Below are 13,544 nucleotides of genomic sequence, written 5' to 3' on the forward strand. Positions count from 1 at the left end.
ATTCCTTCCCAGCGGAATCCACGTTAGCAGGCATAGTTTAACAACACAAAGGAGAGACATCAGAGTAATACAGAAACAAAACAAATCTATAGAAGAGAGCAGAAACACGACAATCAAATAGAGCTGGAAAGTAACTTGGACAACATGAGAAAACAAGGGAAAAAAGAATTACAAACAATGCAAGACAACTCAATTCTACAGGAGGACATAGAAACATCAGAAGCAGGGATAGGGAAAGAACTCAAGGCATACCTAACTCGAATGGAAAGGAATATTAGAGAAGACATGAGACAGCAAGTCCAAGAAATAAAAGTATATTTTGAAAATGAATTAAACAAACAAATTCAAATGGCAAAGAACAAGCTCTACCAGGAGATAGAGATCTTTAAAAAATCAAACAATAATCCTAGAATTGCAGGAAACTATAAACCAAATTAAAAACTCAAATGAGAATATTACAAATAGACTTGATCAAGTAGAAGTCAGAACATCAGATAATGAAGACAAGGTTTACCAACTTGAAAAGAATATAGTCAACACAGAAAAGATGCTTAAATCCCACGAGCAATCTATTCAAGAGATATGGGATGTCATAAAAAAACCAAATTTGAGAGTCATAGGGATAGAAGAAGGCACAGAGATTCAAACCAAAGGAATGGACAGCATATTAAATGAAATAATTCTAGAAAACTTCCCAGAGATGAAAGATGGAATGGATTGCCAAATCCTGGAAGCCTACAGGACCCCAAACATTCAAAACCATAATAGACCAACTCCAAGACATATAATTATGAAGATAGCCAATGTACAGAACAAGGAGAGAATATTAAAAGCTACGAGAGAAAAGAGGCAGATTACATTCAGGGGTAAGCCAATTAGGTTAACAACCGATTTCTCATCACAGACTTTGAAAGCGAGAAGATCCTGGAACAATGTATTTCAAACGCTGAAAAATAATGGATTCCAACCAAGAATACTGTATCCACCAAAATTGAGCTTCAAATTTGACAATGAAATTAAAATCTTTCACGATAAACAAAAGCTAAAAGAATTCGCAGCAAGAAAACCAGCTCTGCAAAGCATTTTGAGCAAAACACTACAAGAAGAGGAATTGAAAAATAGTGCCCAAAACTAACAGCAGGAGGTATCTCAGTAAAGGGGGAGGAAAATAACCAAAAAGTAAAACTAGCCAAACTAAAATAAATAAATAAAGAAGCATGACTGGAAGTACAAATCATATCTCAATTGTAACCTTAAATGTTAATGGCCTAAACTCACCAATCAAGAGACATAGGCTAGTAACCTGGATCAAAAAAAAAAAAACAAATCCAACAATATGCTGCCTTCAGGAGACTCATATGATAGGAAAAGACATACACAGGCTGAAGGTAAAAGGTTGGGAAAAATCATACCACTCACATGGCCCTTGGAAGCAAGCAGGAGTGGCCATACTCATATCGAATAAAATCAACTTTAAACCTAAGTTAATCAAGAAGGATAAAGAAGGACACTATATACTGTTAAAAGGAACCATCCACCAACAAGACATAACAATCATCAATTTGTATGCACCAAACAATGGAGCTGCAACGTTCATAAAACAAACTCTCCTCAAGTTCAAGAGTCAAATAGACCACAACACAATAATTATGGGTGACTTCAACACACTGCTCTCGCCGTTAGACAGATCCTCTAGACAAAAACTGAATAAAGAAACTATAGAACTCAACAGCACAATCAATAACCTAGACTTAACCGACATATATAGAATATATCAACCATCATCAAGTGGATACATGTTCTTCTCAGCAGCACATGGATCCTACTCAAAGATAGACCATATATTATGCCATAAGGCAACTCTTAGTAAATATAAAGGCGTGGAGATAATACCATGCACCATGTCTGATCATAATGGAGTGAAATTGGAAATCAATGATAAAAGAAGGAAGGAAAAATCCTACATCACATGGAAAATGAACAATATGTTATTGAATGATCAATGGGTTATAGAAGACATAAAGGAGGAGATGAAAAAATTCTTAGAGTCAAATGATAACACAGACACAACATACCGGAATCTATGGGACACAATGAAAGCAGTTTTAAGAGGGAAATTCATTTCTTGGAGTTCTTACCTCAAAAAAAGAAAAAAACCAACAAATAAATGAACTCACACAACACCTCAAAAACCTAGAAAAGGAAGAGCAAAACAACAGCAAATGTAGTAGAAGACAGGAAATAATTAAAATTAGAGCAGAAATCAACGAAATTGAAACAAAAGAAACCATTGAAAAAATTGATAAAACTAAAAGTTGGTTCTTTGAAAAAATAAATAAGATAGACAAGCCCTTAGCCATGCTAACGAAAAGAAGAAGAGAAAGAACTCAAATTACTAACATACGGGATGAAAAAGGCAATATCACAACAGACACTACAGAAATACAGAAGATAATTAGAAAGTATTTTGAAATTATATATTTATATTCCAATAAAATAGAAGATAGTGAAGATATCGATAAATTTCTTAAGGCATATGATTTGCCCAGATTGAGACAGGAAGACACACACAATTTAAACAGACCAATAACAAAGGAAGAAATAGAAGAAGCCATCAAAAGAATACCAACCAAGAAAAGCCCTGGACCGGATGGGTATACAGTGGAATTCTACAAAACCTTCAAAGAAGAATTAATACCAATACTTTTCAAGCTATTTCAAGAAATAGAAAAAGAAGGAGCTCTTCCAAATTCATTCTATGAGGCCAACATCACAACATTTTTGTCCCCAAACCAGACAAAGATACTTCAAAGAAAGAAAACTACAGACCAATATCTCTAATAAACTTGGATGCAAAAATTCTCAATAAAATTCTGGCGAATCGGATACAAAAGCATATCAGAAAACTTGTGCACCATGATCAAGTAGGATTCATTCCTGGGATGCAAGGATGGTTCAATATATGGAAATCAATAAATGCTATTCACCACATCAATAGACTTAAAGACAAGAACCATATGATCATCTCGATGGATGCAGAAAAAGCATTTGACAAAGTACAACATCCCTTTATGTTCAAAACACTAGAAAAACTAGGGATAACAGGAACTTACCTCAACATTGTAAAAGCTATATATGCTAAACCTCAGGCTAGCATCATCCTAAACGGAGAAAAACTGAAGGCATTCCCTCTAAAATCTGGAACAAGACAGGGATGCCCTCTATCACCACTTCTATTCAATTTAGTTCTCAAAGTACTAGCCAGAGCAATTAGACAGACAAAAGAAATTAAAGGCATAAAAATAGGAAAAGAAGAAATTAAATTATCGCTATTTGCGGATGACATGATAATATACTTAACAGACCCAAAAGGGTCTACAAAGAAGCTGCTAGAGTTAATAAATGAATTCAGCAAAGTGGCAGGTTATAAAATCAACACGCATAAATCAAAGGCATTCCTGTATATCAGCAACAAAACCTCTGAAATGGAAGTAAGGAAAACCACTCCATTCACAATATCCTCAAAGAAAATAAGATACTTGGGAACCAACCTAACAAAAGAGGTGAAAGATTTATACAATGAAAACTACAGAACCCTAAAGAGAGAGATAGAAGAAGATCTCAGAAGATGGAAAAATGTACCCTGTTCATGGATAGGCAGAACTAACATCATCAAAATGGCGATATTACCCAAAGTTCTCTACAGGTTTAATGTGATGCCAATCAAAATCCCAATGGCATTTCTTGTAGAAACAGACAAAGCAATCATGAAATTCATATGGAAAAACAAAAGACCCAGAATAGCAAAAGCAATTCTAAGCAGGAAGTGTGAATCTGGAGGTATAGCGATACCAGAGGTCAAACTGTACTACAAAGCAATAGTAACAAAAACAGCATGGTACTGGTACCAAAACAGGCAGGTGGACCAATGGTACAGAATAGAGGACACAGAGACTAATCCACAAAGTTACAACTATCTTATATTTGATAAAGGGGCTAAAAGCATGCAATGGAGGAAAGATAGCATCTTCAACAAATGGTGCTGGGAAAATTGGAAATCCATATGCAACAAAATGAAATTGAATCCCTTTCTCTCGCCATCCACAAAAATTAACTCAAAATGGATCAGCGAGCTAGATATCAAATCAGAGACACTGTGTCTGATAGAAGAAAAAGTTGGCTACGATCTACATATTGTGGGGTCGGGCTCCAAATTCCTTAATAGGACACCCATAGCCCAAGAGTTAATAACAAGAATAAACAAATGGGAATTACTTAAACTAAAAAGTTTTTTCTCAGCAAGAGAAACAATAAAAGAGGTAAATAGAGAGCCTACATCCTGGGAACAAATTTTTACCCCCCACACCTCCAATAGAGCCCTAATATCCAGAATGTACAAAGAACTCAAAAAATTAAACAATAAGATAACAAATAACCCAATCAACAAATGGGCCAAGGACCTGAACAGACACTTCTCAGAGGAGGACATACAATCAATCAACAAGTACATGAAAAAATGCTCACCAACTCTAGCAATCAGAGAAATGCAAATCAAAACCACCCTAAGATACCATCTCACTCCAGTAAGATTGGCAGCCATTATGAAGTCAAACAACAATAAGTGTTGGCGGGGATGTGGGGAAAGGGGTACACTTGTACACTGCTGGTGGGGCTGCAAAATGGTGCGGCCAATTTGGAAAGCAGTATGGAGATTCCTGGGAAAGCTGGGAATGGATCCACCATTTGACCCAGCTATCGCACTTCTCGGACTATTCCCTGAGGACCTTAAAAGAGCGCACTATAGGGATACGGCTGCATCAATGATTATAGCGGCACAATTCACAATAGCTAGACTGTGGAACCAACCTAGATGCCCCTCAATAGATGAATGGATAAAAAAATGTGGCATCTATACACAATGGAGTATTATGCAGCACTAAGAAATGACAAAATCATAGAATTTGCAGGGAAATGGATGGCATTAGAGCAGATTATGCTAAGCGAAACTAGCCAAGCCCTAAAAAACAAATGCCAAATGTCTGCTTTGATATAAAGAGAGCAACTAAGAACAGAACAGGAAGGAAGAGCATGAGGAAAAGACTACAGTAAACAAAGATGAATGGGGGGAGAGAAAGGGAGAGAGAAGGGAAAACATATGGAAATGGTAGGAGACCTTCAATGATACATAAAATTATAAGAGGCTATGAGGGGCAAGGGGGAGGGAAAAAAAGGGAGAGAATTGAACAACAGCAGAGGAGGTAGAGAGGAAAGATGGGAGGGGAGGGGAGGGGAGGGGGGATAGTAGGGGATAGGAAAGGTAGCAGAATACAACAGTCACTAATATGGCATTATGTAAAAATGTGAATATGTAACAGATGTGATTCTGCAATCTGTATTTGGGGTGAAAATGGGAGTTCCAAACCCAATTTGAGTCAAATGTATGAAAGATGATATATCATGAGCTCTGTAATGTTTTAAATAATCAATAAAAAAACTCTAGTAATTTTTTTAATGTGTTAAATATTTTAATTATTCAGACAATCAACAACAGACACATCAGCCTGTACACAAATTACGTCCTATTAAAGTGGAATTGCTTATCATGAAAAACAAATTCTTTAAACACTTAGGTACAAATTAAAGATTTATGAAGCAAACAGTCTTAATATTTCTAGTTAGATACTACTAAATGCTGGGCTGGGGATGTGGCTCAAGCGGTAATGCACTCGCCTGGCATGTGCGAGGCGCTGGGTTCGATCCTCAGCACCACATAAAAATAAAATAAAGATGTTGTGTTCACCAAAAACTGAAAGATAAATATTTAAAAATTCTCTCTCTCTCTCTCTCTTCTCTTCTCTCTTTAAAAAAAAAGGATACTACTAAATGCTATAACAAGCAAATGACAATATTTCAGGTATTCAAAACAATATTACTAAAATGAGTGTTTACCCTGGGTGTTCCAGAGAGAAGGGTGACTTTCTTCCACATGATGATTGGGGGCTCTGGTTTCTTCTGTTTCTTTCACTTTCTATGGCTTTGGTGTTCTCTGCATTCAACTGACAGAGGTGAGAGGGATGAAGAAGGTAAACCTGTGTATTAATCATATTCCCCAAAGTGACACATGTATCACTTCTCTTTCACACTTCATTACCTAGAACTTTTTGCATGTTCCTACTCAGATGCAGGAGGAGCCAGAAAATACTGTCTTTGACTGATCAGTTTCTTACTAGAACCAGTTCTATACTATGAAAGCATGAATCCTGGTGAAGAGTTACTTGATCTGCTGTAGTTCATCCCACTAGTTACCAGATAGCTTTGTTATCCTTTCTTCTGTATGTAGAACACATTCAGGGGAAACAGCCCCAAGTCCTAACCCATTCTTACATGCAGTCTAGCATCTATACCAGGTTTAGCTATTGCTCTTTGCATCATGACAACCTGTAAACGAAAGTTCATGCTACCTGCCTACTGTTCCTCTCTTCCTCCCATCCTTCCCTAACACAAATCCAGTGTACAACAGTACAGCAGGTACAGAAGAGCTACAGTTAAGTTTCCCATTTGAAAAGTGGAAAAATGAGAAACATATAGCAGTAATTATTCAATACCAACAATGAAATCCTGTTAAGACCCCTTTCCTGGAGGTGCTCAAGACCTCTTGATTAGACCTGTATTGTATATTGAACTCCTTTGTCCTGTATTATCCATGGTCCTTGGAGCTCTGAGCCTTGGGAGATTCTTCCTTGCCTATTAGCATTTACAGCTAAATCACATAAAAAGTTGAGACTACTTTCTATATGTGCAATTTGGAAGTCTAAGGGAGAATAAGTTCAGGGTGGATTTTCCAGTGCAATTCTCTTAGAAACATAGGTTTCATTATCTGTGGGCCTGTCTGTTACATGTGCCATTGTTCACAACTTTATCAGTCTCTCCAGAAAAACAGAAACCATGCCAGGCTTTTCAAATGGAGGGACCTTAACACAGAAAATTAATTCTACATATGGTAGGACAGAGAAACTAAACAGACATGTCAAAGAAACCCCAAGATTAGCAACAACAAGTAACTGCTGCATATTCTAGAGACAGAATGATAATAGGCAGATGTGATGTTATCAGAGCTGAGAGTCTGGTAATAAAAGACTGTGGGCTCCTTGAGGGGTTTCATATTCTTTCACCTGAGTATATATCCACATAGTGAGCACTCCTATGTTATTTAATTGAAGAGAGCTGAATCATAACCCCTTTCACTGACTTCGGTCAGAAATGTCTATCAGAAAAATGAGAGAGAAATAATTGTATGAAATATTGGGGTGATTCTTAATTTGCAGATCAGCTATAACCAGTTATTTGGGGTCCTCATTTAGTAACTTATTGTTAGCATTTAGAGAAGGAGAAATTGTTTAAAAAATTATGTATTCATTTCCTGTATAAGACTTTTATAATTGGAATAATACCAATTTTAAATAAACATAGAAGGAAGAGTTTTAAAAGGATAAAGTCTGTATGTAGGTGGCTCTTGCCGAAATATATATATGTATATATATTTTAAAGAACGTATAGGGAGGAGGAGAGGAAAAGCCTCTCAGACTTGCTAGGAATATCATAGCTAGAGAGAATGTGTAGCTCTTAGTCTTTGATTTTGTTTTTGTTATTGTTCTTTTGGAATTAGCTTGTAATTTGATAAAACTGTTTCTTGGTCTACTGGTATAAGCCAAAAGCTATCAACTTATTTTTTCTTTACCATCATTTAAGAATCTGTAAAATGTTCTGCTGGGTATTTTAGCAATACAAACAAATCAGTATTAGAGTATGATCACAATTTTGTAAACAAGGCACATGCCATTCTGTCTGTTCTTAAATGTCCTTTGTGTGCTTCAGACTGTGGATGTGCCAGACTCATCAGAGCAATGACTTTTAGGAAAGGCTTGAGAAAAGTCTAAAAATAGTGGCTACATTTAACAACTCACAAGTTGAGGATGGTTTGAGAAGGTTTTGTGATCGTGTTGTCTTTCCTAAAGAAAAAGAGTGCCTTGTTTGAGGATTTTCAGTAACTACTTTCACTTATACATGGAAATGAAGGTTTTTTTGAAGGGGAAGGAAGAAAAATTTCAGCTGCCATGTATGCTTTAAAAACATCTTCACATACCTGTGCATGTTAGTAGTTCTCCATTCATACCTGCATTTGAGGTTTATTTGCTTTCCCTGTTGATTTAAGCTAAGAATGACTTAAATTATGGTATGTTGCACTTTATGCCTTGGTTTATCTTTCAGGCTGTAGTACTTCCATTTTATCGGGTCCTTGTTTGTTTGTTTGTTTGTTTGTTTTGGAGGGGTACTGGGGATTGAACCCAGGGGAACATGACCCATGAACCACATCCCAGCTCTATTTATTTATTTGTTTGTTTGTTTATTTATATTTTGAGGTGGGGTCTTGCTAAGTTGCTTAGGGACTTGCTAAGTTGCTGAAGCTGGCTTTGAGCTTTAAATCTTCCTGCCTCAACCTCCCCAGCCAGTGGGTGTATGTCACTGCACTTGGCTAGTGCTTTTGTTTTAAATGCCCCAGTAAGGCTTAGACATGGGCTCTGTTTAAGCAGGGTTAAGTCTGAGTGAAAAGATGGCTTGTCTGGGTGGCACCTAATGTATGAAGAATGGACTTTCCTTTCTTGGGTTGATTTTTCTAAACATTAAAAAATAATCACTGGGTAATATTCCATTGTGTATATATACCACAGTTTATTTATTCATTTATTGAAAGACATGTAGATTGATCCTATAATTTAGCTATTGTGAATTCAGCTGCTATAAGCATTGGTGTGGCTATGTCACTATATAGTATGCTGGATTTTAACTCCTTTGGATATAGACCAAGGAATGGGATAGCTGGGTTGAATGGTGCTTCCATTCCAAGTTTTCTAAGGAATCTCTGTACTGCTTTCCAGAGTGATTGCACCAATTTGCAGTGCCACCAGCAGTGTATGAGTATGCTTTTTTCCCCACATCTTCACCAACACTTATTGTTGCTTATATTCTTGATAATAGTCATTCTGACTGAAAGAGAATAAAATTATGGCATTTGCAGATAAATGTATGGAGTTGGAGAATATCATGTCAAGCAAAGAATATCATGCTAAGCAAAGTAAGCCAATCCCAAAACCCAAAGGTCGAATATTCTCTCTGATAAGTGGATGCTTATCCATAATGGGGGGAGGGGGCATGAGAAGAATGGAGTAACTTTGGATTGGGCAAAAGGAAGGGATGGAGGGGATGGAGCATGGGGATAGGAAAGTGGTGGAATGAGATGGACATCATTACCTTAGGTACATGTTTGACTGCACAAATGGTACAACTCGGCATCCTATACAACCAGAGAAATGAAAAAAAGTTGTGCTCCATTTGTGTACAATGAAATGAAATGCATACTGCTGTCAAGTATAACTAATTAAAAAAATTAAAGTCAAAAAAATCACTTGGTAACTTGACAGTGTATTTAAAATAATTATGTTGCTTCACTAATTATAGTTCATCTGTATGTTTCTGGAAAACCTTAGTCAGGAAGATCTTTTCTTTGTATTGATCTAGAGCAGAAAATGTGCTATGATCATTCTTGTCCATCTCTCATTGATTTCCTTTAGTGCTATTTTATAAAGAAAATATTGAAACATGAACATGTTTGTACAGCTTCAATAATTGGTTTTGCTTTATAAGCGTGTTATCCTATCTGCAGTTTTAAAGAATCTTTCTTTCTGAACTTCTTGGCCCCAAGAAGTTTTAAATACTCTTGAAATTATAGGTGTCCATTAAGTATTTTTCAATTGCCAGTTCAACTGTAGCTTGTTGTACTATTAATTTATTATAAAGTGGCACTAGAAGAAAATGCATTATGAAATAATATGAACACACATACTTGTCAAAAATAAAAGTCTATATGAAAAACCAATCTGCTGTGGTAGGAGACAGTCAAATAGTTTATTAGATATGTTTGGGCATTGACACCCTCTTCACAAGTAGAAAAATGTATGGAATAGATTCCAGTTTCAGTTCATAGATGACCTGTATTATAAACTCCACACACTTTAAATTTTTTTTGTCCTTTACAGGTGATATTATACCCAACTTCTAATAGCTCCAAGTCAGCGGAACTACACCGCATGATAGTTCCAAAAAATAGTCAGGACTATGACTTAAAAATCAAACTGGCAGTGCGAATGGAAAAACCACCACACATGAAGCATAGTGGGTAAGTGTGTATTTGAAAATATTTCCCATCTGTGAATTGTTTTATTCATTTCACTGTATCACTTTTGTCACTTTAATGAGAGAACCAGTGTATCAGATTTCTACATGGAGTTTTTTAAAAACTGCTGATGTATAGGTAGTTTATCTTTAAATTTTTAGATTTATGGAAATATTATGGCTAAGTACTATGTTGTTAATGTAACTGTTTTTCTGTATACTGGCATAATGTTGATGCTCAGTTATGTTGGTGTTACACACTAGTCATAAAGAACACTGATGTACAGGGATAACTGCTGACAAGTATTCTTCACATTGTAAGATACAGTAATAGTTGAAACAAGCCTGGCGTTTGAGACCCCAAAAATGGTTAAACTTTCAGAGAATACATAAAAACTAGAAGGTGGTTCTGACATAACCCAGGAGGTTGTTCAAGTTTTGACAGGAGAGAGATTAGCGTTTGCCTGACGTGTGAGTGTAAAATAAATCAATCCCGGAAAGACTGCTGCCAATGGATAAGCAAGCTGGACAGGGACTGTCCCCTGGAGAGTGCCATGGTCTGAATCAACCTGCATCTCTGCCGAGGTCATTTTTCTCTTGGAGCTGGTGAAGGAAGAGATCTGAATTCTTGAATAAAATAAAATAAGTTTTCAAAAATTCAGATCTTTCATAGATTAACACTTCAGGATTTACTACAGCCAAATTCTAGCATAGAGGTGTTAGCCAGTAGGAAAGAATGCTACAGCTTTTCTTTTTATGGAGAGAAGCAGTTGCAGAAAGGGCTCACCTGAGTTTAGCACAGACTTAGGAGTCTCAGAAAGTACATTCCTGTCAAGACAGGTCTGCTGGCTTTTAAGCCAGATCACAAACGTTAGGACCAGGCTGATGGTTCAAAAGCTAAGGAGAATTCTTTGGATAACTCTTAGGGAAAACAAAATTGGGTGTTGTGCAAGGGGTAGCCCAAATGTACATACTACCATCAGGGTGAGAATATTGCTACACTGGGATGAGACAGTTTTAGTCCCTTGGTTTGGGGTACAGCATGTGCAGTTTCATAACAGCTCTCAAGTAAGGGAAAAATACCTTGGACCATCACCTCTTAGAAAGGGAACGGTAATTTAGGTTGCCTACATTATGGCATCTTTAATTCATCAATAAAGTCAAGTCTGTGACTCAGCTCATAATGCAGATGGAGATCCTGGCATTTAATATTTAGAGTTCTTTCATTCATCCATCTACCTGCTCACCATTAATTTATGCAGCAGACAGTTAATGAACAATTTTTTTTTGTCCTGTTTGGAACTTTTGAGATGGAATTTGAAGGAGGTAGGCAGTGGGGAGGAAGGGCATTCCAATCACATGACACAGACCATACAAAGGCAGGAGTCCTGGGGGAACTGTGAGCTAATGACAAGTTTTATACAGTTGGCATGGAAGGCTTTGGGACTAGAGCAGCCACAAGCTCTCTAAAGTACTTAGGGACTAGTAAAGTTTTGAGTTAGACATAAAAAAAAAAAAAAAAAAAAAAAAACATGGTATGTTCCAGGAACTAGTTATTTCTCTATCATTTTTTGCTCAGTCTCTTTTTCTTTTGATGAATGGCACAATAAGAAACAGGAGTCTATCATAATGCTAAGATGGCCCTTAATCTGCCCATGACAAGTACCATGTTGAATACTTCTGGGGCTTTCAGATTGTCCCAGGAAGGAAAACAGAGCATGAAACAAAGCATGGGTAAGTTCTGTAGCTTTTAATTTTAAGGGAAGAAAACCCTGCACTAATCTAGTAGTTCCTAAGTTTATAATGCTCCAGAGCAGGTGGGTCAGTACAGACCCCTTATGGAGTTTGATTTTTTTTTTTTTTTTTGCAGGGGTAGAGTGGGGTGTCACTCCATTACACCAAAAGAGATTTTGTTTTTATCACATTTCTTTGTCTAACTAATGGCCTTCATAATAGCTTTGCAATTGACTTCTGCTCAAGACTACAGATTACAGAAGGGACATGGAAGAAGATATGTCATAGTCTCTCAATTTAATCTTAACCTAAAGCTCAAGAGCTCACCAAAGGACTCAGACTAGGAATGCCTCATATTCCAGCCACATGGTCTTTTACATTCCATTGCTAAGAGATTCTAACCAGTGTTCTAGACAGTTTGTGGCACACAAAGTGAAAGAACTCTAGAAATAAAAATTCTGTTAAGTCAATTTATTGCATAGCAAAATAAATTAAGAATATCATAATCCACAATTGCAGTTCAATAAAAACTATCTTAATACATTAGTACATTAGAAGTGATAGAAGTGATAATTTACCAGAACTGAATGTTTTCAATGATGCAGTAATGGCAGTTGATCCTTTTAGGCAGGGAGAGTTGGAGGTGCTTTACCACAGCATCTGCTCTGGCTTTTCCATGCCTGTGTGGTAACACTTTTAGATATTTTGTATATGACCTCTGAACATAACTATACATGGGAAAACATGGAGATCCTGGCATTTCCTATTTAGAGTTCTTTCATTGATCCATCTACCCGTTTACCATTAATTTATGCAGCAGACTGTTAATGAGCAATTCTTCTTGTCCTGTTTGGATTTCACCCTTTAGCATAACTATTCATATTTTCTGCAATGCTTCTTAAATTGGTTTTAACTGAACTACATTTGAGAAAGAAAGTCAACTAACCTTTTTCTTATCAGCATGCACTCAACTACCAAGGTATAAATATATTAGGAATACCAGATTAATAACATTTTACATTGGAGCTGGATTATGTTCTGTAAATAATACATCCTATAATTAATAATTAATAGATGAATAATTAATAATTGAAAAAGAAGCTGAATTTTTTAAAAAGATGTATACATATTTAAAATATGGCACACTCCTCTTAGAGGTGAGTTGTTCAGGGGATTAAACAATAACTTAGAATGTTATGGAGTTTTATCTTGACAGCACATCAGACTTTTTGGAAATCCTCTGGGACTTTAGTAGTATAAATATTATTTTCTAATAAAATGGGCAATGAACATTTCTCTCATATGCAGATTCTTAGCATGTATTATGTTTTGTGTGTCACTTACCTATGATGCCTGCGTTGCTCCTAATATTTTTATAAGTATTATTTAACTTTCATGGGTTTCCAACTGCACTGTAAGCTTGTTAGGCCTGTTTGAAGCCCTAGTGTCTCCCACAGTATGTAATTGAGGATGAATATTATTAATATGAATAACAGCAATGAAAATGATTAACCATGTGCTCCTTGGAGTCTTAAAGGGAAAAGTTGTAAATATTAGAATAAGCTGCACTGGTTAACTTT

General features: G+C 36.3%; 1 protein-coding gene across 5 annotated transcripts in view; it reads left to right on the forward strand.

Annotated features, from left to right (window-relative positions):
- CADPS2 (calcium dependent secretion activator 2) overlaps positions 1 to 13,544 on the forward strand; it is a 548,538-nt gene that overhangs the window by 301,986 nt on the left and 233,008 nt on the right. For all 5 annotated transcript variants that reach the window (XM_081286753.1, XM_081286749.1, XM_081286750.1 and 2 more), the window contains exon 8: positions 10,095 to 10,234. In XM_081286753.1, the coding sequence (XP_081142879.1) occupies positions 10,095 to 10,234 (140 nt within the window). The remainder of the gene's footprint in view (positions 1 to 10,094; positions 10,235 to 13,544) is intronic.

Source organism: Spermophilus citellus, assembly GCF_964194105.1.
Source record: "Spermophilus citellus genome assembly, chromosome: 3".
NCBI classification, from domain to species: domain Eukaryota; kingdom Metazoa; phylum Chordata; class Mammalia; order Rodentia; family Sciuridae; genus Spermophilus; species Spermophilus citellus.